Source organism: Phocoena phocoena, chromosome 8 (assembly GCF_963924675.1).
Source record: "Phocoena phocoena chromosome 8, mPhoPho1.1, whole genome shotgun sequence".
Taxonomy (NCBI): Eukaryota; Metazoa; Chordata; class Mammalia; order Artiodactyla; family Phocoenidae; genus Phocoena; species Phocoena phocoena.
The window spans coordinates 46,831,369-46,855,427 of record NC_089226.1 but is presented as its reverse complement, the minus strand read 5'-3'; the positions used below and the strand labels follow the sequence as shown (position 1 = coordinate 46,855,427).

Genomic DNA, 24,059 nt, shown 5'->3' with positions numbered 1-24,059 from the left:
GTGGGTGACAGGCTGGTCAACGTTTCTGATGACTCCTTTGGGTCAGCTGGCCTCACGAGAACCAGAGTGAAAACACCAGCTTTGAGAGATCTTTGAGGAGGGGTGAGCTCAATGGGGTGAGCAAAGGTGATGCTGAAACGTGGGAAAGAGGCAAGCGTGGCAGCCTTCACCTGTGCCTGGACCGTGCTCTGGAATGATCTGGGGCAGAAGGAGGAATCTCCAGGTCCCAGTTCTTTCCGGTGGGAATCTGCCCTTATAGGGAACAATAGGAAGGTCTGTTGCTTCTGAGGGGGGTCTCCGCTATTCTTGGTTGAGAGCCTCGTGTTCCTATCTCTTGTCGTTTTTTAGGCTCTCACTGTCACAGTCTATGTTAGTGAAATCTCAGGATTAAAACATGGAGCTCTGAGTGAAGTCCTGAGGGAGAAGGTCACCCAACTGTGCCCCTCACCACACTGCAGTCAGAAGCTGGACTGTCTCTCTCATTCATTCCTTCATTCATACCTCAAACATCAATTACGTACTTATCACATGCAGGACCTCGACATCAAGACTATACAGCCTCACGGGGAGGGAGGCAAGTAAAGGGGCAACAGCCCTATCACGGGATAAGTGTAATATATGAAGGGCGGAAGGCTACATGAGCATAAACACAGGGAACTAATTGAGACCCAGATGCTCAGGGAAGCTGCTTGAAGGAGGTAACAGAAGACAGGGAGGAAACAGATGGGGTTGAGGGCTGTGAGTGGGCGTGTGGAAAAAGAGAAGGGCATTCCAGGCAGAGGAACAAAATATGCAAAGATGTAGAAGAGAGAGAGCATGTTACTTTTGGAGGATTATGATTCAACATGGCTAGAGGTGAGTACAGGGCAGGACGTGGGGGGAGATGACACTGGAAAGAGCACACGTACACACATTTGCAAGCACATTCAAAGCTTTTGGACAAGAGCAATTAAGGCTACTTTGGGATGAATCTTTTGCTTTGGGGATTAGGACACTGCCCTCCTTCTGCTCTCTCTTCTGTCTGAGCAGTTTACCCCTTGAGATCTCTTCCAGTCCAGTTCCAATAGCTGTAGATATCAGGTAACCTCCAGGTCTCCAGACCGACAGTACCTTGACAATGAGCCCCTTGGAGTCCACCATCCAGATCTTCCTTGTGGCCTCTGCCTTGGGTACGCCTTCTTTCTCTAGGGCCATGACAAGGAGGTGGGCGATGCCCATGGCTGCCTGCGAGGTGGGTGTTTAGACAAAAGGCAAAAGCTGCTCAGGATTTTATCAGATGCTTCACCAAAATCCTCGTTTCTTCCCCCACTACTCCCAGGAGGCCCAGTTAAGTCCCTGCCTTGAGACACCCAAATGTTGGGGCCCAGGCAGCTGCAATGACCACAACGCATCTGTCCTGTTTCCTCTCCTCAGAAGCCCAGAACACCGCTCCTCCTTGCGGCTCCTCCATCCATTTTTTTTTTTTTTTTTTTTTTTTTTGCGGTACGCGGGCCTCTCACTGTTGTGGCCTCTCCCACTGAGGAGCACAGGCTCCGGACGCGCAGGCTCAGTGGCCATGGCTCACGGGCTCAGCCGCTCTGTGGCATGTGGGATCTTCCCAGACTGGGACATGAACCTGTGTCCCCTGCATCGGCAGGCGGACTCTCAACCACTGCGCCACCAGGGAAGCCCCTCTACCCATTCTTACTCTCCTACTGGAACAACAGCAGAGAGCCCCCGACGGCACTTACTTCACCAGCACCTTGGAAAACAAACACGTGATTGGAGAGCTTGTTCTTGGTGATTCGCAGAGCAGCCAGGATCCCTGCCACGGCGACGGAGGCTGTGCCTGCAACAGAGTGGACGGAGATCACCCTCTGGCCACCGGGTCCCACCCCCAAGACCCTTGGCAGAGTTCCCCACACCTAGAACCTGTGATGGAACATGCGACTTCCCCTCGCCCTTACAGAAGTCAGCCCTGTAGGCACGCAGGTTGTCGAGCAACTCTCTTTTGCGTGGTACTCTCCATGCATTCTTTTGCAGATAACTGTTAGTTTGAGAAATAGCTCCTGGATTGTTACCCTGGGAGAGAGCATCAGAGGGTCGGGTGCTGCTACCACCATCATTCATAAATGAAACAACAAGGACAAATACAAGGGAAGCCAAAACGAAGGGTGAGCCTCATAGAATGATTTGTTTAAGGGGTAAATGGATAAAAACATATTAAAAATGAGGCCACAAACTAACCGTGAAACATTACCTGACCGTGTGACCTGAGCTGCTTGTCTTATCCAGCAAGTCATAAGGCTATGCCCAGTAGCATAACCAGCATCGAATGGCTTGAATACATCTGAAGGTACAGGTAAGCTGCCCAAGCAGGTGGCTCAGACTAGTTTGACAACTACTCTTCCTCTCCCTCAATCCACACCTAAGGCCGCACTAGGAATCCCTATGACCGGCTGACCACGGAGGAAAAAGCAGGCTTGGCTTACAGATCGTTCTTAACAGTATGCTGGCATCAACTAGAAGCGTACGGTTGCAGTTTCACAGCCCTAATAAAAGGTCACCCTAAAGGGAAATAGGGAAGTAAATCTTCCCAATGGACATGACCTCCCGTTGTAAATTTTGTTGTCCACTTTGGTCCAAGAGATGGCTAGACCTACATCAATTCGTGGGCAGTTGTTAACGGTTTAGCTAGATGGTCAGGGACTTAGAAAGAACCGAACAGTAGGACTGGTGATGGGGAAGTCTAGGGAAGGGTTTGCGAATGGACTTCTCTGAATAGGTACAGGGTGTGAAGATATTTGTGCCCCATGTGAAAGCTCACCAAAGGGCAGAATGAGAATAGTTTCTCAATCATCAGGTGGACAAAATGGCATGGCTTGTGCGTGTCGGTCAGCATCTTTCCCACGCCATCTAGGGTTTGCTCAGTTTCCATATAGAGTAGCCATGGTGGCAGGGATGGAGGCTATGCATGGACTTCCTCACGGAGGCTGCCTGCTACTACTACTGAGCTGTCAATGGCAGAGACCAGTGTGGAGCTCCTGCTATGGCACCGTCCTCTGGGAGGACTATCTACCCGGCAGGAGGACGATTACACTGGACTCCTTCCATCAGAGACAGGGGAGAGATGTGTCCTCACTGGAATAAACACAGCTTCTGGATATGGCTTGACTTTCCCTGTCTATAATGTTCTGCCAGTGCCATCATCTGGGCATGTCTGAAATGCCTAGTCACCATCCTGATATATTCCAGGCTTCTAATCAAGGAATTCATTTCAATAGAAGTGCGGCAATAGGCTCATAGCCACGGAACTCAGTGGTCTTAACACGTACTCTACCACCCAGGAGCAGATGACCTAATAGATCAGTAGGATGGGCTGCTGAAGACTTAAGACTCAGTTGAGGAGATGGTGAGGGTCTATCTTATAGGATGCAATATGTGATCTGACTTAGCAAACAATACCTCGTGCTCTTTCTCCACAACCAGAATACTTGGGTCTGGAAATCAAAGCGTTGAAGTGAGAATGGCTCCTCTCACCATTTCACCTAATGAATCACTTGCAGGGTTTCTGCTTCCTGTCTCTTCAATTCTGCGCTCTCTGGATTGGAGGTCTTGGTTCCAAAGAGACAAATGCTTCCATTAGGATTCCCAACATGGTTCTGTTGACTTGGAAGTTGAGACTGCCACCTGGCCATTTGCCACAAAACCAGTGGGCAAAGAAGAGGGTTACTTTATTGGCTGTGGTTACTCATCCTGAGTTTCCCAAGGGGAAGCTAGGGACAGGGGAAAGACTGTGTCTGCGCCTAGGGGATCCTCTGGGGTGTGTCTTAGTACTCCTGTGCTCAAGAGTAAATATTAATAAACACTGTTGCAGCTAGAGAGAGGCAGGGCTGCGGAGGCTGCAGATTCTTCAGGAATGAAGGTTTGGGTCATCCTACTAAGGAACCCTGGCAAGCTAAGGTCTTGTCTGATGACAAGAAAACATGGAATGGGAGACCGACGAAGAAATTCATAAACATCAACTATGGCTTCATGACAGGTTGCAGAAATGAGAAATGTAGCAGCCATGCAAATTTTCTTCCTTGATTATCATGTGATTACGGATGATGGTTCGTATTAGCTAATTTATTCTCCCTTCTCCTTCCGCTTATTATTCTATAGAAGTTTTGTTGGAGGTTAATTCTACAATTTAGCTTTTAGATAACAGAGTTTTCAAATGTGACTGTGACTGAGATTTAAGAGTAGTTAGTCCTGCCCGGAGATGGGTGGTGCGACTATCTTCCAGAGATAAATATGTCCAAAAAATGCACAGTGTGACAGTTGTGAGTTAAGTTTTATTTGGGGCACAATGAGAACTATAGCCCAGGAGACAGCCCCTCAGATAGCTCTGAAGAGGGGTGTGGGTGTCAGTGTATACGTGATATTGGTGAAGGGCATACGTGCGATCAAGCACACATTTTAGGAGAAGGTTGCTGCTGGTTACAAGAAGGTTGTTGCTCGTCACGAGGAGTGGATGTCTCCGTTAATGATTTTGGTGTTTTCCTAGATATGAGAAGATGCAAGAAACTGGGCTCATAAAATCTTCTGAAAATATCTAAGTATCTGAAGGCCCGTTCTGCCAGTTTTTCCCAGAGCACAGAGTGCCTCATGCCTGATCTCTGCCTTGAACTCCTTTCAGGGTGTGTTGAAGGTCGGTGACTGCAGTGGCTAGTGACTTCATTCTTGTAGAACCAGATGATGAGTGACATTCTTTAGTTGGCAAATAACTGTAGACACTTTGCCTCTCCCCGTTTCAGGGAGAAGGCGAGAATGTCTTTATTTGTTGGAGAGATAGTTGCATTTTATTAGGCATTTTGTTAGAGTTTGTTGCTGTTGTCTGGAAGTACCAATGTGCAGGACGGTATGTATGTATTGATGCTGAACAGCCAGAAGGGTGGACTCTGCCGATTACTGCATAATCGTTTCTCCTTTGTCTGCAAACCACTTTTCAGCTTTACCAATTGGCCCTATGGTGGGCTCTGCCAATAGGGGGCGCCAGAGGGCGATTGAAAGACTAGATGGGCAGGGAAAGAAAAGTTTTTCCAGCACCATTCCTACTTTGTAAGATCGCTGGGTAAAATGTAGGACGTTCAGTTAAATTTGAATTTTAGGTAAACAAGAAATAATTTTCTAGTGTGTGTTCCATGCAATATTAGCATAAATATTCTAAAAACTGTTATTTGTCTGAAATTCAAATTTAGCTGATCATCTGCATTTTGTTTTTGCTAAATCTGGCAACTCCAGAGCCTTGGCTTTTTAATCTTACAGCAGCAGTTTGTTCCACAAGCAGCAGTTGAATCCAGTTTGCTCTTTGTCCGTCACTTACAGAACTAGCCTCGTGGCGCGTGCCCCTCAGAGGCATGAACGCTAGCCAGCTGTCACCTGTCTTCCCTGTGTTCCCCCAGCCTCAGGGGTGGTAGCAGATCCTTAGTGTTTCTTTCTGGCTTTTCAGTTCTTTAATGCAGAATTCACAATTCTTTATGTCGAGTTTTCTCTGTTAAAACGACTGGTGTGGACCCTCACAGAGTCACAATAAAGTAATCGCAACTGGCAACGCTAAGCCTCTATGACGGTCAAAGAAAAGGAAATTAAAGTGTGACTGTTTATGGTCATTACAATTGTGCAAGTCAAAGAAACTGATGTTATCTATGGCTGGTGAGGGAGCGATGAAAAGGGCAAAGTTCAGCACACATTCCATTTTAAAGAGCTACAACCCTTTTTGGAGAACTATTTCCCAATATAGACCAAAGGCATAAAATGTTTTTGCCCCTTGACCTCATGCTTCTATTTCTGGGAATTTATGTATGAAAAAATCCAAAAGGTATGTGGTAAGATATTTATGACAGTGTTATTTATAATGTAGAATGACTGGAAATAACAAACACCTAACAAAAGAGCATTGGTTAAGTAAATTAGCTAGTGTAGGCACTCAGTAGGATACTAAAGCTATTAAAAATATTCATTATGAAGATGGTGTAGCAACACAGAAAATGCTATGAAGTTAGTAACTAACATCACATATTGTTCTAAGTGCTTTATATGTCTTAATGTAAAGACATTTATTTAATCCTATCATCATCCCCATTTTACAGATTGGGAAAATGAGGTACGGAGCAGGTTGCTGAGTTGTCCAAGATCACACAACAGAGTGAGGCTTTGAACTCAGGGAATCGGGCTCTAGGGCATGTGCTCTTAACCCCTGAATCATGCTTCACTGAGTTAGCTGGAAGGAAGAGAACATTCAACAGTCTACATACTATGATTCTAATTGTAACGAAATATACACACAAAATCCGAAAGGAGCTACAAAATACTAATGGTTGCAGGGCGGGAGCAGGAATGAACTTTCCGTTTTCTGTTTCCAGTTTTCCATTGGACAGAGAGCACCTTTTCCCCCCGGCATCTGATTCTATTATATTTCACGGCAGCCTTCTGCCTCCTGAAAGGAGCTGTACAAAGCATGCGACACCAGGTGGCGCCAAAGATATTTCATCAGAGAACCTCCCAAAGAGACTGCATTCTTGATGGGTCTGTTCCATCCTGGATGTCAAGTATCTTTTGTGGTTAGAACCTACAGGCTGAATAACAGCTTACCTGCAGAAATTCAGTGCTGGATGGAGAGCGTGACATCCAACAACTGTACAGATGAGGAAACTGAGGCCAGAGAGAGGCAGTGGCTTCCGCCTGTGAGTCGCCAAGTTAGAAGTAAAGCAGGTAAACCTGGGTTGCTGCTTCCACCCCTTCCTGGTCTATGCAGCTCAGACAGCCTTTCCTGACTCTGGAGTTGAAGGCAGCAGGAGTGGCCTTATGGGGTTTCCCTGGGGGAGACCTGAGGGGCAGGTGGTAGTGGAGGTGGAGGGAAGTGAACTTAGGTGGTGGATGTAATTGTTCAGTTGTGACTCTGGAAGGGGTTGGAAAACACAAAGCATTGGGAAATCTGGTAGAACAGAGTTGAAAATTTCAAAAGGATACAACAACTGCCGCTTATTGATTGCTCTCCCCGTGACCTTGGCTCCGTGCTATGTATGCGCTTGCCTGCATTTATTTGCTCATTTAATCTTTACAGCAACTCTAGGAAATAGGTACTACGGAGCTCCCATTTTTTTCCCTTTCAGAAGTGGAAAGTGAAGTTCAAAGAAAGTAGAAACGACCAGGAGAGAAGTGAATCCTCTCACCACCAACTCTATAAAACCTCTGCCTCCGGTCCATATACTTTGCCGTTTCTCCTGTTATGTGGATGAATGGTCCCTGCTCTTAGCTAAAGCCACCTCCGGCTGTGTGCTGGATCCCACCACGTTTACCTACTCAAGAAATTTGTTTTATAATTCTCTCCCTTTTTTTCCTGCATCCTCAACTGATCCCTCTCTAGTGGATCACTGCCATCAGCATACAAATGTCATCAAGTTCCCATCCTTAAAAAGCCTCCTCTTGACCCTATGTCATTCCCACCCTATTTCTTACTTCCCTCTATAGCCAAATTCTTCTAAAGAGCTGAATATACTCATTACCTCTATTTCCTTTCTTCTTGGTCTCCCTGAAACCCAGTCCCATCAGGCAACTGCCCCACCTCTTGTCAACCTCACCAGCACCTCCATCTTGCCAAGTTCAGTGGTCAGTCCTCAGCCCTCCTCTTCCTTGACCTTTCATCAGCATTTGATACTGGTGTTCATTCCTTCCTTTGGGAAACTCTGCATGTGGCCTCTGGAACCCCACGCTCACTGGCTACCTTGCTGGCTACTTCTCATCCTCCATTCTGGGATCTTTCTCTGAGGCCATCCTCTGAAGTGGCAAGTTGCCGTATTCACAGCCCAGAACTCAAGAGGAAAAACAGCAGTTCTTAAATCCTATATTATAAAGTTTGGCAAAGAACGCTATCTCCATCATCAACTTTCATTTTGAGGAGGAGGGTCTTGGGTAATGTATTAGGGATTTAAAAATAGAGAGGAAGGAAGCTGCAGAGGTTTCTGGAGAAGCCCGGGGGTCTAGGGATGTGTTAGAACACGTGCCCGTGAATGCTGAGGGCAGCTGAAAGCATGACTGTTTGTTCCTCATTCACGATGAAAGAAAAACAAATTTTCCTCTTCAGAGGGAGCTTTCCATAATTGCATTTCCTGCAAACTGAGTACTGGAGGTTGTAGGTTCAGGAAATAGCACAGAGGGACTGAAAATGTAGTTTCTATTCTGCTTTTAATGGTCACATTTGACAAAGTTAAAGAAGTTTCCATTCGAAACCACACACTATCAGAGAAAAGGGAAAGAACTAGCTGCTTCTCAGGTGAGACAGTGCTGCTGTCTTAGGCAGCAAGAAGCACAGGGAGTTAGGCTCGGCAGGGTCCAGCCAAGGTGGCTTTGGAGGCCTGGGGCCATGGGGGATTGGGCATCCTCTAGGATTAGGTTGGCCCCCTTTCATGATCCGCAGAATTACCTTCCCACGGCAGCCAGCGGCTGCTCATTTGTTCATGAGCGTGTACTGAGAGCCTGTTCTGGGGCTCCACTGGGTATATGGGTATATGAAACCTTAGATTTATGAAGATGAATACAACAGTCTTGGGCACAGGGGTTAGCAGAATAACTGTTGAGAAAATTCAAGTTCCCCTTATTGGAAACCAAGCAAAGGCCTTCTAGATGACTTCAACCCTGTTTCTGTGTCCTGAAGGGAATTTTCTGGAGCCCTTGGACTCTCAAGAAGGCAGTTCCCGGCCCATGAAGGAAGCAGGGTTAGACTATTCTGCTGCCGGAGGGAATAATTACCATCTTCTTGGCTTCTTTGGGGATTTAACTGATGCAACAGGCTAAGGGGGAGGTCTCAGAGCAGCCAGGATTAGACGTGCGAAGAGACCCACGAGAATCTCAGGGCTGGGAAAGCCCTGTACGGGAAGAACAGCCTCAGAACCTAGGACTTAGCGAAAAGGAAGGTTCCGGGGACTGGGGAGAGATGAGGTTGAAGCGGCCGGGGGAGGTTTCACTGTGGGAGAGACACGGGAAGGGCCAGGAACTGCTGCTTACTGTGTGTGGTAGGAAAGGAGCAGCAGACAGCTGACAGCTGGAAGTAACCCCTGGTGTCTTGTAAACAGGACAAACCAGCTGGACAGACTTCAGAGCTGGGCCATTCCTCCCCATCTGCCCCCTTCCTATTGTGGCATCTGAGCCCCGGGGTACTTTGAAATATTCTGCAAAGCGGGTGGCCACTGCCCAGTGTCACTCCCAGGCCCTGGGGAAGGGTGGGGTCATCCTGGGGCCTGCGGAACGGGTTTGGCCCTGGGTGCGGTATCCTGGGGGAGGTGAGGTTTGAGTCCTCAAGGACAAAGAGAAATTAGCCGAGAGCAGAAGAGAGTTCTAGGCAGAGGGACCAGCACATTCAGAATCAGAATCGGCAGGAAACTCACAGAACTAATTCAATGGGCTGGAAGAATAGGCTGGATGTGGAAAGAGGAAAGAGGTGAGGTGGGCCCCTGCCGCCCTTCTCAGGCTTTCCCAGGCCTGCGCTCACACTGGTGCCTCTTCTCATCTCCACCAAAGCCTCTCTGTTTTCGGTCTCAACACTTCCTCCTCCCCCCTGGTGCATGTGTTGGGAGCCTCCTGTGCACCAGAGGTATCAGTACCCGGTACCAGAACTGAGTGCGGTTACATGCCTGTTCCCGCGTTACATCACTGCAGCCCTTACAACTACCTGGTGCCATAAGCAAGGGTGATGATGAAAACACTTAACGATGAGTTAGCAGAGTGCCCATCCAGCCAGGATCAACGCTGGCCTTAGAAAGGCATCCTGATCTTTCTGGCAGTACTGGCTGAGCCTCCCTCATGGCTGTGAATACTGTCACGTCCATTTTACAGATCAGGAAAAGAAGACTGGGAGGATTTAAGCCACCTGGCCAAAGCCCCAAAGCAGAAAAGTGGGGATTCAGACCTAGGCTTGTCTCAGTCCAACTTCTGACTGTTAAGAACTCTGGCTCACAGATGAAAACTTGGAAGTATGAGGGGCGACCATGGCCTGACATACCACACAGGCACCCTGACTGGCCGTCTGCTCTCGGGAACGTGGCCGGACTCGAGGGCAGTGCAGGTCCAGGGAGGCCTGCTGGGCTGGGAGGATGCTCTGGAGCTGACAGGCCAGCTGGGCTTTGCTGTCCCCAGCCACACTGCGGGCAGCTAGCCGTGGAGGCCGGGGGCCTGTGCTCACCAGGCCAGTGGTATCCTGGACCTGGCTTCTTGGGAAGGACACAGCTGGCCAGTCCTCCAGCATGGCCATTCCTAGCGCTGTTCCCCTTCCAGGCCTCTCTCTCCTCCGCTAAGAGCCGGGATGCTTCTGTGATCCCAGCTGAAACAACAAAAGTCACCTGAGCCTCTGCCTTTTCCAAAACTCCTGAAGAGGCTTCCAGCGATGAGTCAGTGCACGGGCAGCCCTGCTCACCGAGAACCAGCCTGGGGAGGCTGAGGCTTCCCACCGGTCTGAGCAGGGACTAGGGCCGGGGCTGGGGCGGGGGGCGCACGGAGGAGACCATGGCAGCCCTGGGGAGCTCTTTACCCTGCCAGTGCTGGGGCTTCAGAGACCCAACCCTGTGGTCGGCCACGTGGGGTTGGTGATTCCCAGGAGTGTGAAACAGCAGGACTGCCTGGGAGACAGTTCCAATCTTGTGCCCGAGCTTCTGCTCAGCACCAGGCACGGCCCTGCCCTCACAGAGCTCAGTCTGGTGGGGACCCTGAGGCCTTCAGTCGTATCTTTCCTCACTCCACCGAGGATGTGAGGCTGCGCTGGTGTTCATTTCATGTGGGCAGCCTGGGCCCATCCCCCGCCATTCTGGGGTGTTGCCTGACCACGAGTCCTGTTGGGGGGGACCGGGCCTGTCCCCAGCAACCACGTGCGGTTTGGTTTTGGTGTCTGTTTACCACTGTGATTCCTCCCACCCTCCCCCTTCTCCCAGCTCTCTCCAATTCTGTGCATGCAGGCGTTCCTTTCTATTTTTGAGCATGGCTATGTCTTTTCATGTTTCTTTTTCCTCTGCTCTCTACCTTGTATTTGGAGGTAAGGGGGTCAATTCTAGCATGAGCTTAATCTTCCACGTTGCCCCATTAATCCCGGAATTCCTCACCAGTCTGCTAATCGTCCACCCAGCACTGAGAGTACACATCATAGGCTTTTGGTTCTGGACCCATCACTAACCAGCTGGTGACTGTGGGCCAGCCCCTCCCCGTCCCCAGGCCTCATCGGGGGGGTCTGTGGACTGTGGGAGTTAGAGGAGAGGATGGGAGGGGTGAGGAGAGCGGTGACACCCACACTTCCGTGGGGTCCGGAATTTAATCCTCACCAAGGAGACTCACGGCACTGCCTCACCTACGAGGGATCATCGGCAGCCCGACGTCATGGACAGACAGTGAATTCCGAGTTAGAAATGACTAGATTCTAGCCCCAGCTTTATGCCTGTTAGGCTGTGGGACGTGGAGCAAAACTTAAGCCTTGAACTTCAGTTGTCTCATCAGTGACGTGAACAGCAATGTCCATCCTCCCCACAGGCGGAGGTGGTGAGGCCAGGAAGCTGTGAAACATTGTGGATGGAAAACACTTTTCTAGCCTAAAGTTCTGTGCTCATGCCAGCTGGATTACTTGGCACAGTTTGGGTTCCCCGGGAAGCAGATTCAGAGAGATGTGAAGTGTTCAGGATGTTATGAAGAAGTGGCCTTGGGATCAGCACACCTGTGCCAGGGAGGGAGTGGAAGCAGGATGGGGTCGAGGATGGGGAAGTAGGAGAAGCTGAGCCGTGATGCGGTCCCCAGGGCCTCAGCCAGCCCCGTGGGGAGCCTTGGAGTTAAATGTGCCCTCAGAGCTGTCCTGCACTGGGCCAAAATGGTTGAGCTTCTATATTCCCTGATCACCTGGTGATGCCGTCCTGGCAGGGCAGGACCGTGGTCTGCTTGATGCTCCAGCCAGCCCTGCCGCCAGCTGGGGCAACAAGTCCTTTCTTGAGGGAAGATCTGGGCGGTGCTGTTAATCACATGGCCACGCCTAACGGTCAGGTTGTCCCGATCAAAGACTCGATATTATAGGGCTCCTGCCATTCTAGTATGATTTGCCAGCTCTCCTCATGCATTTTAGTTTAATGACTTTAGTCTCTCATTTCTGAGAAAAGAATGGGAAATTCCTCCTCTGTTTGCCGTGGGACCCAGAAAACCATTCCATCTGGCTTTGCCTGGGAGTGAAATAGACTCTACTGGAACTGGGTACCAGCAGGACCTAAAAACTAACGAATTGATTTAATTTAAGAAGTTGTGTGTGTGTATACATGAGGGCGTACACACGTGAAGATGTATATATGTCTGCGTGTGAGCACATGTGGGGTGCATTTCTGGGTGAGTATGACGACCTGGACAAGAGAGAGGCTTCGGGGGCAGGTGTCCAGTGTAGACACACCCACAAGGACAGGGTGCTTATGAGAATCTCAATTTGTGCAGGTGGACCTCGTTCATTCATTCTTCAAACATTAATGAAGCATCTACAGTGCGCCAGGCGCTTGTGCTGGGGCTGGGAAGTGAGAAGAGAAAAGATGTGGTTCCTGCCTCTGGGAGCTTATTGTCTCCTGGGGAGACAGACAACTCAATGCAGGCATGTGGGGTACAGTGTGGTAAGAAAGTTGACAGAGGGGGCACAGGAAGCTGTGGAGGCACCCGTTGTGCACCCAAATCAGGCTGTCCCTTCCCTGGGACAGGAGACCCTGGAGCTGAGCCTTGAAGGGTGAGTACGAGTTACTGAGCCAAAGATGATGGGGAAGATTGTCCCAAGCTGAGAAGCAGAGCTTTCAATGTGCAGAGGGAACTGACCCAGAGGGAGGTCACAGGAGTACAAGTAAGACAGGGTTGGTGATATCTGGTAGGATTAAGCTGTGAAGTGCTTAGAACCCTGCCTGATGAATAACAAGTATTCAGCTCTAAACCTTAGCTATTTTTAACCTGGGCTTGGATCCTCCTAGGTCTGTCTTACTCACTTGATGAAAACTGTGACCTCTTTGGGCCTCATCTGCAAAATGTTGGCCCATCTTTAACTCCCAGGGACCAATACCTGTCCCCTACCAACCTGTTCTGTTTTACATGACATGGTTCCTTGATTTGAAAAGATCTTGCTTGCCAAACTTCATTTGTTCAATAATAACCTACATGTCATCAAGGTTTCCCTTGGGCTTTATAAAATGCTAGGAATAACTGGCAATGCTCCTTCCTGAGAGCTCCTGGATCAGGTGAGATAATCGCTGAGAAGCCACCCCTCCTACTCCAGTGTCACATGCTGGCATCTCCACAGCAAGAAGCAAGGACCTTCAGATATTTCTGGTCCACAGAACAGGGAGCCAAGCTGACCCTGAACTAGAAGATGCTTCCCATTGACTTTTGGAATGTTCTGGGGCCTCGGTTATCATTGTGAGAAGCACTCATTCCAGCCAAGTTAAGAGAAGGCCTTATCCTGATTCCCTGACAGTGATATGCCTTGTGTTTGGAAAATCCAAGAGTGAGCTATTGTGGCTGGCGAAGGCCACTTTTATGGCGATTGATGCTTTGGTCTGATGAGTCCTATGTGCTGGTACTTTCCATATATTAGCTCTTTAAATTTTCACAATAATCTTCCAAGGTAGTTACTATCATTCCCAATGAATAGATGATGAAACTGTGGCTCAGAGATGTGATCTTCCCATGTTCAACCAGCTAGTAAATCACAGCATTGTTTAAAATTTCTTTCGTATATCTAATAACCAAATTCTTACTTTTCTCTGAAGCAGTAATCATCTCCATTTTATGGGTGAAGAAACTGAGACTTAGCAAAGTTATGGGACATGTCCAAGGTCACAGAGCTGAGAATTAGCAAAGTGAATCTGGATTTACTGCTCTTTCTTCAACAGCTCCTGGCAGCAAACCGGCTATGAGGTGGCCCCTCCCCACCTGGGCACCCAGGTGAGCCTTTGTGAGAAGGCATTCGTCCTCAGGGGCTTTGTCAGGAGGGGTGGAAACTTACCTTGGATGTCATCGTTGAACATGCAGTACTTGTTGCGGTATTTGTTGAGAAGGCGGAAGGCATTGGCATTGGCAAAGTCTTCAAACTGGATGAGGCAATTTATTCCAAACCTGTGGAGAGGGAGAGGAAAGAGCATGTAATTGCCTCCCCGAGCTGACGCCTGGCAGGTCCCAGCCTGCACTGGGGAGCAGGGCAGTGCAACCCAGGGGTGGGTGTGGGTGTGGCATGGCTCATTCACTGGGGTTTATGCCACCTGGCTGGCTCCTGGACTCCTGGCTCTGCCTGCCCCATTATGATTTAGTTATCTAGTTTTAATTGAAGTAGAGCTGATTTACAATGTTGTGTTAATTTCTGCTATACAGCAGAGTGACTCAGTGACACATACATACATTCTTTGTTTTTGAAGATTTATTACTCGTTTGAAAATACTTCCCATGTAATTTACAAAAACAATATATATATACATATATTTATTTATTTTTGGCTGCGTTGGGTCTTTGTTGCTCCGTGGGGGCTTTCTCTAGTGGTGGCGAGCAGGGGCTACTCTTCGTTGCGGTGCACGGGCTTCTCATTGCGGTAGCTTCTCTTGTTGCAGAGCACGGGCTCTAGGCGTGCCGGCTTCAGTAGTTGTGGCACGCGGGCTCAGCAGTTGTGGTTCACGGGCTCTAGAGCGCAGGCTCAGTAGTTGTGGTGCACGGGCTTAGTTGCTCTGTGGCATGTGGGATCTTCCGGGACCAGGGCTCGAACCTGTGTCCCCTGCATTGGCAGGCGGATTCTTAACCTCTGCGTCACCAGGGAAGTGCCATACATTCTTTTTTATATTCTTTTCCATTAAGGTTATCCTAGGAGATTGGATATAGTTCCCTGTGCTATATAGTAGTAGGACCCTGTTGTTTATCCATTCTAAATGTAACAGTTTGCATCTACTAACCCCAAACTCCCAGTCCATCCCTCTCCCAACCCTCTCCCCCTTGGCAACCACAAGTCTGTTCTCTATGTCTGTGAGTCTGTTTCTGTTTCATACATAGGTTCATTTGTGCCCTATTTTAGATTCCACATAAAAGTGGAATTGTATGGTATTTGCCTTTCTCTTTCTGACTTATCTCACTTAGTATGATAATCTCTAGTTGCATCCACATTGCTGCAAATTGCCTGCCCCATTATGGACGAGGATGGGGCAGAGAGAGTAGGGGTACGGAGCCTGGTGGTCAGCCAAGCCCATATCATTGTCTCTAATGTGGGCTGGTGACTCCCACGGGCTCTGGATGGCAGACCCCAGGGGTGCTGGAAGGGCTGAGATGGGGCCCTGTCTCTCTGTGGCCTGTGGCCATCTGAAATCCCAGCAGAAAGCTCACTCCAAACCCAAGCGCATGCAGAGAGCCCGGCTCCTCTGCCACTCAGGCTTGGGGAGCCTCTGCAGCCTCCAGATATCTCCCTTGGTGGATCTTGAAGTCTCAAGTCCCTCCACCAGAGACTCTTCTGGGTTCAGGCATTATTCCCTGATAAGATACCGGGAAGGCTGGGAAAGGCCACTGCATGAAGCCACTGTCATCCACTGACACCTTGGTGAGGGTGTTCTCCACGTACAGGTAGAGCAGGATCAGTTGGTAAGCTGGTTCAAAATGCAGAGCACCGGGCCCATCTCCCAAAGACTCACCCAGTGAGTTTAGGGGTGGGGCTCAGGAATCTGTATTTTTTCCTCCATCTTTACTGAGGTATAATTGACAAATAAAAATTGTATGTATTTAAGGAACACAACAGGATGTTCTGACACATGTATACATTTGAAATGATTACCACAATATCAAGCCAATTAACACACACATCACCTCACACTGTTACCATTTTTTTTTTTTTTTGAGGGCTGAGGACACTTAAGATCTACCGTCTCAGCAGACTTCAAGTGCGTGATACAGCAGTAATTATGAACTTCGGTCACCACGCTGTACAATGCATTTTCAGTGAGCACCCCAGATCGTTCTGATCCTGTCTGGAGAACTCAGAAACACTGCCTTGGTGGGTAAAGACAAGGCCCATTAAGCGGCTTGAGTTGTCTTATTTAAAATCTACACTAGAATTGCCTTCTAGATTTCAAAGTCAGGAAAAAGTTTGTGTTTCCTAAAAAGTGACTGGATTGGTAACCTGTGTTTCCTGTTAACACTGGGCGTCAGGAAGCTGAGAGCTGTCTTCTTCCCTTTAACGGTAGGTTCCCTCAGCTGAGGCTCTCTGCACACACCCTCCCCTGACTCGATTCTGGCTCTTTGATCCTGCTTTTTTGGGTTGTACTGTGTCTCTTTTTTTTTTGCGGTATGCGGGCCTCTCACTGTTGAGGCCTCTCCCGTTGTGGAGCACAGGCTCCGGACGAGCAGGCTCAGCAGCCATGGCTCACGGGCCTAGTCGCTCCGCGGCATGTGGGATCTTCCCAGACCGGGGCACGAACCCGCGTCCCCTGCATCGGCAGGCGGACTCTCAACCACTGCGCCACCAGGGAAGCCCTGTACTGTGTCTCTTATTGGAGTCTTTCTGGAAGCAAGTGTGATGTGAATTATTAAAAATTACTTACTCCATGGGCAGAAAAAGGGTTTCATCTCATGGACCAATTTGTGACCAACAGTATCTGTGGTCATGTTCATTGAGAAAAGAAGTGCCCTGATTGTTCAGCACAGAGTGTCTGGGCATGTGGTAGGGAGAAGTGCCTGCCATTCCCAACTGTGTGAACTGGAGGCCTGGGACCAGCTTGGGACCAGCTGTGGAAAGAAAGACGTACGACCTTGTTGGAAAAAGTGGCTGGGGCCCACATGTGGTGGGCTTCCTGTGCTGTCGGGGCATCTGTCTGATGAGGCTGGTGGCTGTGAGGGGGTGAGTAGCACTGAAGTGGCCCAGAACACATTTTTTTCCAACCTCTGAATTTTGTGCATGGCATATCCTTTTTTTCTTTTCAGAAAACGTACCCATTTTTTGGATGCATTGCAACTGCTCTGCATTTGACTATATTATGTAGAAAATACTGAAAGTACAAACTACTTTGTAAAACCAAAGACAAACATCGAATCCAAAGATAAACTATGTTTTACACAATGGACACTTTTCCCGTAGTTAGTATTAAATTTTAAATATCTATTCCTTTTGTTAAAATGATTACTTTACATACTCCCTGAGTACATCTGCATTACAAACATAGCTCAGTGATTCTCAGAAACCGTTTATAGAGGTTTGTTGTAAAAGGAAGCGCACCACCAGAAAAGGGAGGAAGCAAAAAAAGTACAGTAGAAATGCCAGTGGGTAGGCAAATATTTGCTCCTGCCATGGTCCTTCCAGTTGCAGCTGTTGGTGGGGGGATTTGGAGACAGGTTCATGTCACAGGGGCCGAAATGGAGAGGCAGCAACTTGCCTCAGTCCAGTGTTGAGCTCTGGGCTTGGGTCAGGAGGCATCATGGGCCTGACCTGGGTCTGCCACTGCAACCGAGTGTCACTTCTCTTTTCTATTCTGCCTCAGTTTTCCGTCTGTCAATGGGCATAATATTTGCCTGGCCAACTTTGCGGCTGTGGTGAGGATTAAAAGCTGGGGGTGATTTTTAAATTGTAAAGTGCTAAACACGTGTCATCCTGGCCACAATTCTTATTCCCAGTCACAGAGCAAGTGCTGGTGCGGGTAGTGGTAGGGAGCTTGCAGTGTCTCCTGACCCACCATCCAGCCCTCTTCTCCTTGTACAACGAATAGAAATGGTTTAAAAGAAAACAAAAGAAACCCCCTTCAGTGCACAATTATAATGCTATGTTCACCAAACCAACATTTACTGTGAATTTTTGTTCAGGGTGTGAATTTCAAGTATTTGGATGGGGAGGGAGGAACAGAATGTCTTTGGTTGTCGGTGACCTTTTGATATATAGAATCCTCACAAGACTCTCAGTGTTGCTCCCGCACTGGCCTGGAGCTAAAATGCTGAAAAGGTCAGACGACAAAACAATGTGATGCACGTCGTTTCTCCTTTCTCTCACTCTCTGTCTCTTACATACACACACACACACACACACACACACACACACACACACACACTTGACCTTTAAGCAACACCACTCTTAGGTTAAAAAACAAGGCAGGGATTATAAATAAATACCTTTGTTCAGTGCACTATTATTCTTTCATGGCAAATTCAGTTTCACGTAAGAGAACCTTCCCAGGGAGGAATTTGATGAGATACAGAGTAAAATCTCATTCATTCAAGTCACTTTAATCCTAACTTGGAATTGGATAAAAGGCTATGTGAATCTGCCATCCAATAACCTAGACTCAGAATTTCTTGACCTCCTTGTATTTAATGACCTCCAGGACCCCTACCCACCTTGGATGCCCTCCCCATGGCTGCTCCCCAGACCTTTCGTCACCAGGAGCCGCTCCTACTAAAATTTCACACTGTGCGTTTCAGTCTCTGACCACAGCCTCTCCTTCCACCTCCCTTCCTTTCACTATACCTCTTCTTCATCTCCAGGGAGACCTTTGGGCCCTTTACCACTTTTTCCTGGTCCCTTGGCTCCTGACTTATGGCTTTTCACGAAACCACACCACTAACTATCCAGTCTGAACCAAGGCTGGTTACTTCAATTGCTCTATTTGCATCATCCATCCATCCATCCATCCTCCATCCATTCCCTCTGCCCATCCATCTGCCTGTCCATCCATCCATCCAAAAGCATCTACTGAGCACCCATGATAAACCAATACTGTAGTTGTTCAGTAAATGTTTTAGGAAGAGCTGGGTACAGGAAGGAGTTGGTGGAATTTTAGTGTGAGTTTTCCTGCCAACTTGTTAAACTAATTAAAAGCCAATTAAGAACAAAAAAAAATTTCAAAATGAAAATTTTAAAAGCTTAGGTTACAAAAAACCTTTTCCCAATTCATCCATGTATATCCAAATACAGGATGCTGGACTTTCATCATAACACCAATTTAAATGTTAATTATAACTGCCTTACATATTCATGAAAATACTTCTACTAACGATAACAGTAACAAAAACAGCTAATGGTTATCGATGGTGCTGGGCATCAGGCTGAGTTCTTTGCATGAATTATCTCAACTAATCTTCCCATGACCTTATGACATAGGTAGGCGCCATTTCAGAGAAGGACTCCTGAGCTACAGGACGTTCAGTTATTTGCCCCCGGGGTTATTTATTCTCCTGCAGTTGGAAAGGGGTGGAGCTGGAATCTGAATCCAGCTCTGTCTGACGCCAGAACTTAGTTTAGTTTTAACAGCAATATGATTTTGTAAAACATAAAGTGAAGTAGATGTTAAAGTTAGGTTTCTTCCTCCAACGAGAAAAACAGTGCCATGTGGTGAAGAAAACGCTGAACTGGGGGACAGGAAAATCATATTCTCCTTCTGTCTCTGATATAAGCTCTGAGTCTTGGGTGAGTCCCCTTTCTCTCTGGGTCTTAGTTCCTGATCTGAGAGCCTCGCGGGGGAAGCAGGAGCCCCTTAACGTAGGTTTGGATAGATACACTAGGAGCTTCACTGAGATGTAAGTCCAAAGTAGGAAGGTCTGACCATTCCTGGTAAGAGCAACGTATGACAGGAACATCAGTATTTTCGAGTCCTCCTTGAGCTGACCCAGAGCAGACCGGCTGAGCGAGCAGGGCGGAGGCAGCCACTGTCCGGGTCGTACAGCTGGAGCAGCAGCCCCTCCAGAGGGGCGCCGCTCAGGCCCCCTACTCAGGGCTCTGGGCCGTTTCCTGACTTCAGTGCCGGCAGTTCATCGCTGACATTCCATCCTGCCAGAAGCTGCCCCTCACCCGGGCGGCTCCTGTTTGTCCCCTTCTGCACTTTTGAACTCTTCTCCCTGAATTCCTGGCAGGGGCTGAGGAATATCTGCTGCTTCTCAGGGGAGAATTCCTGTAATGGAGAAAGAGGCGCCTTCCCAGGCCGCACGCGGAGCTGCCCAGACTCCTCCACCCTGGGGACTCGGATGGGAAACGGCCTTGGCGCTGTCATAGAAGGCATTCTAAGGCAGGGGCTCACTTAAAGCCACAAGGCCGATGGGTGGATGTTAAAAGGTTTCTTCCTCCAGCCCTCAGGCCAAGAGGAAGCCTGAAAATGGCGACCTGTGCCTGGGAGCCCTAGGGAGCTGTGTGTGACAAGGTGACGACGGAGCCGGGTACCTGCCACCTGGGATGCAGCCTCCCCAGGGTAAAGAGATTCTGAGATGGTTGCTCTGCCCTTCCCCCCAGCAAACTGACCAAAGGCTGCGTGAGAGATGTGGTGAGACCAGAACATTCCATGGGCTGTAGACCTGGTTTCTTTGTTCTGAAGGTCAGGACCTGCCATTCTTTCAAACACTTGGGTCTGACCTCTTTCAGGCCTGAACAAACACAGGGCACCTGGGAAGAGCAGGTGAATTTGCTCAGCCTGCCTCCAAACAGAATGACTAAAACCTACCACTCATTTCCATGGCAGCCCACTCCATGCCCCTAACAAAACACACACACACACAAGACCCCCCAGCAGAGTGCATGGTGAGGACATCAGTTATACTCAGTGGAAGACTATTTCCTTTGTTTATTTTGTCCTTCCAGGAATTAGAGCTGACAGAATCGCGAAAGCTCTAGGTCTTTGTTTTTATTTTACACATTCCATTAAACTCTAGTCCCTTGAGATGCTCTCAGAAAGAGGTTCCATGGCTCAAACCATTTGGGAAACTGGATGTTCATATAACATATACAATGTGTATGAAAGATTCTGAAAAGTCCTGCATTAAGAAGGCTGTTTAACTCAGCATTTTCCAAACTTAGCTGACTAGAGACCTCACCCTTCTGTGTCCCACCCTCTCCGTTTATATGATAGAGCACAATTTGACAGACACAGCTCTCTGCAGAAAGAACTTTGCAGGGGCTGGGTGGACTCAGGGCGAGGCCATCTCTCCCTGGGATTCCTGCAATTGTTACTTCTGGCCAGGATCCTATAATAACGGATCTCACCTCCTCCAGCTTTATTTCCCTTCCCCCAATCCATCCACTGTATCTTTCTAAACACAAATCTGTGCAATTTCTTTTCTTAAAATCCTTACAGCGCTCCCACTGCCTTTGGGGTTGTGTTCAGACTCCTTAGATGGCGTTCACTTTGGCCCCAACCTTAATGATCACCCCCTTCTCATGTCTTCCGTCGCCCTGGGCATATCTTGCTGCTTCCCAACCACTGTGGGCCCTTGCACTGCTCCATGTCTTTGCTCGGGTGCCCAGAGGGCCTCATTTTACCCATGCCAACTCCTACTTAAACGGTAAGGCCCTGCTGAAATGTCATGTCTTCTAGGAAGGCTTCCCTGACCCATCGATTTCCTTACCCAGGGTAACAGTAATTCTTCTCTTTCCTGGGCTGCCTTGCTACTCTGGGCGTATCTCTGTTAGGATACATCACATTGCATCACAATTATTTATTGACATTTCTGTTTTAATTATTAAAGAAATGTATCGGGCAGGGTCTCCCCTTTGTGCCAGGAACTCTCCTAGGTATGATATAAATGTTCAATTCAGCAAACATTTCTAAGTGTCCACTGTGAACAAGGGACTGTCTTCCCTGCTAGATTACAAAGGCAAGTTCAAGAATTTCAAGTCTGACGGGGACACAGGAAAATCAAAAAAGCAGTTGCAACATACTGTGACAAGGGTAATAATGAAGGTATGTCCCAGGCATGTGGGAGGCCTCCAAGGGGGCAATCAGCTCTTCTGGCAGAGGCACTGAGGGCTCCACAGAGCAGGAGACCGAGGCTCGGCCTGAGGGAGAGCAGAGGTTCAGGGGCAGACTGTGCAGGTGGGGGGGTGGGGGGGAGGGAGAAGGGCACCTCAGGCAGAGGGAACAGCACATGCATCTGGAATGAGAATGCGGGGGCCTTCCTGGAGCTGCAGGAAAATAACCAGAGCTGGGAGAGGGGTGAAGAAGGGGAGATGTGGGGAGAGCTGAGGCTAGGCGGATTTCAGGGTCCACCCCTTTACATGCCTGTGTAAAAGAGCCTACACAGTCGGGGGACGATGGGGACCCACCGAGGGGCTTCGGGAAGGAAAGTGGCCTGTGTTTTAGGACGTCCATTCTGCAGCAGAGTGGGTGATGGGATGGACTAGCTGGGAGGACATGCTGGAGGCACGGAGCCCCGGTGAGAGACCGTGAAGTGCTGGGGCAAGGCAACGGGGACCACGAATGAGAGGAGGGCGGGGTGACAGATGTGAAGGCAGAGGGTGGGCAGTGGAGGGAGCTTTGGGGCTGCGCAGGTCTGGAGCCATCACTTACTAAACGTGTGACCCCAGGCGAGTTATTTAATCCAAATTTCAGTCTTTGCTGTTAAGACAGCGGGATGATAATACCTCTCTTGCAGTCCTGCTGTGAGAATTAAATGAGATAATGTAAATAAAAAGCCTGGCACGTCGTAGGCACTGAGTCCATGGAGGTGATTGTTCTTAAGGGCAGGATTTAATCACGTGCAGGACGTGGAAGCTGAAAGAGGAGGAGCCCGGGATGGGGGTGGCGGCATCTGTTGGTCGCCAAGGCTGGGGACAGGGAGGGACAGATAGACTCGCTCCGCAAGACAGGCTTGGCCCGTGCTGAGTCTGAGGTGCTGGCGCGTCCAAGTGGACGTGTTCACGAAGAGCAGACGCTACATGAGGCTCAGCAGAAAGGAACGGGGAGTTCAGGGTGTTGTGAAGGTCTCAGGCAGAGCGTGTGCACTGAGCAGGGAGCAAGGCCAAGGACAGACCTCTCGCACACCTGCGTCCAGGGAGCAGCAAGGGGCGGAGGAGGAGAGTCTAGAGAAGGAAAGTCAGCAGGGGGACCGGCAAGGTGGATGGCGGCAGCTGCCACAGGAGCCGCATGACAGGCTGTGGGCAGTGTCAGATGCTGCGGAGATGTCAACGGAAACAGGGATCTGGAAGTGTTGGCGGGGGGCGGGGAAGTGACGGTCAGAAGATCACTTGTGAACTTTGCCAGAGCACTTTCGGTGGAGTCGTGGGGAGGGAACCGTTCTGCGGGGGGTTAAAGAAGAGGCTTGGCTATGAAACAAGGGTAGGGAGACAGCTGGTGGTGGATGTGGGACTGAAGGATGGATGCGTCTTTGATGGGAGGTGTGTGTATGAGATAGAGAAGCCAGTAAGAGGGGAGATGCGAGGAGTGATGATGGGGGATCGAGGTCCTAGGGAGATGGGAGCAGACAGGGGCCAAAGTCCAGTTGGAATGTGAAGAAGACATGGTTCCTCCTTCTGGGACGTCACAGCCTAGTGGAGGGACAGATGTGCAGCCTTCACACCACACATATGTAGAGGGAGTGACTCACTCTGTGCGGGGCGGGAGGGGTGCTTGGGAAGGGACTCACAAGGATGACAGGGAAACTCTTCTGTAGGTGAGGAAACTGGAAACCGTGGATTGGGGAAAGCGGGAATATTGTACCTGAAAAAGAAATCTCAGTGGAATGAGGCATAATGCTTATCTTCAAAGACACGAAGGACCGTCCTGTGGGCAGGGAATTAGGGTAGACTGATCTATGCGGCCTTAAGAGAAAAGCAGAGCCGACAGGCGGAAATCAGGACAGAGATTTCTGTGCCACATAAGGCAGAGATCTCAAACGCTGGATGGAAGACGCTGTCCCTGGAAGTGATTCCAGGGCCCACAGAACTTCACTTGGCATTGAGGTTGTGGAAAGGATTCCAGCCACGGTGGACGTGGTGTATGGACCTCTGAGGCCCTTCCCTTCCCAGGTTCCACACTGGGAGATTCCCCTGGTGTGCCGGGTGTGGCAGCCAGACTGGCTGGCTCCTGTGGCTGCCATTCCGGCCTAATGGGGGAAAACTCCCATCGTGTCAAAAGACAGTCAAAGGAAGCAGGAACTTCTAAGCAAAAGTACCAGAATAATGTGGCCGTTCCTCAGTCACTGCTCTGACGGCAATCCCAGGCCAGACAGAAAACACTCCAGGAACAGTTCGTATTTCCTCCTCAATTTCCCCGTTTGTCTGACTTCCTGGGCAAACGCACAAATGGCGCCAGAAATCCCAGTGCTGGGAAGAGGAT

The 24,059-nt window shown here is 49.1% G+C and overlaps 1 protein-coding gene across 1 annotated transcript in view; it reads right to left on the bottom strand.

Annotated features, from left to right (window-relative positions):
* ME3 (malic enzyme 3) overlaps positions 1-24,059 on the bottom strand; it is a 199,204-nt gene that overhangs the window by 7,563 nt on the left and 167,582 nt on the right. The window contains exons 8-10 of the mRNA XM_065881257.1: positions 14,015-14,124; positions 1,731-1,828; positions 1,111-1,224 (exon numbers count right to left, since the gene is read on the bottom strand). Coding sequence (XP_065737329.1) covers positions 1,111-1,224; positions 1,731-1,828; positions 14,015-14,124 — 322 coding nt within the window. The remainder of the gene's footprint in view (positions 1-1,110; positions 1,225-1,730; positions 1,829-14,014; positions 14,125-24,059) is intronic.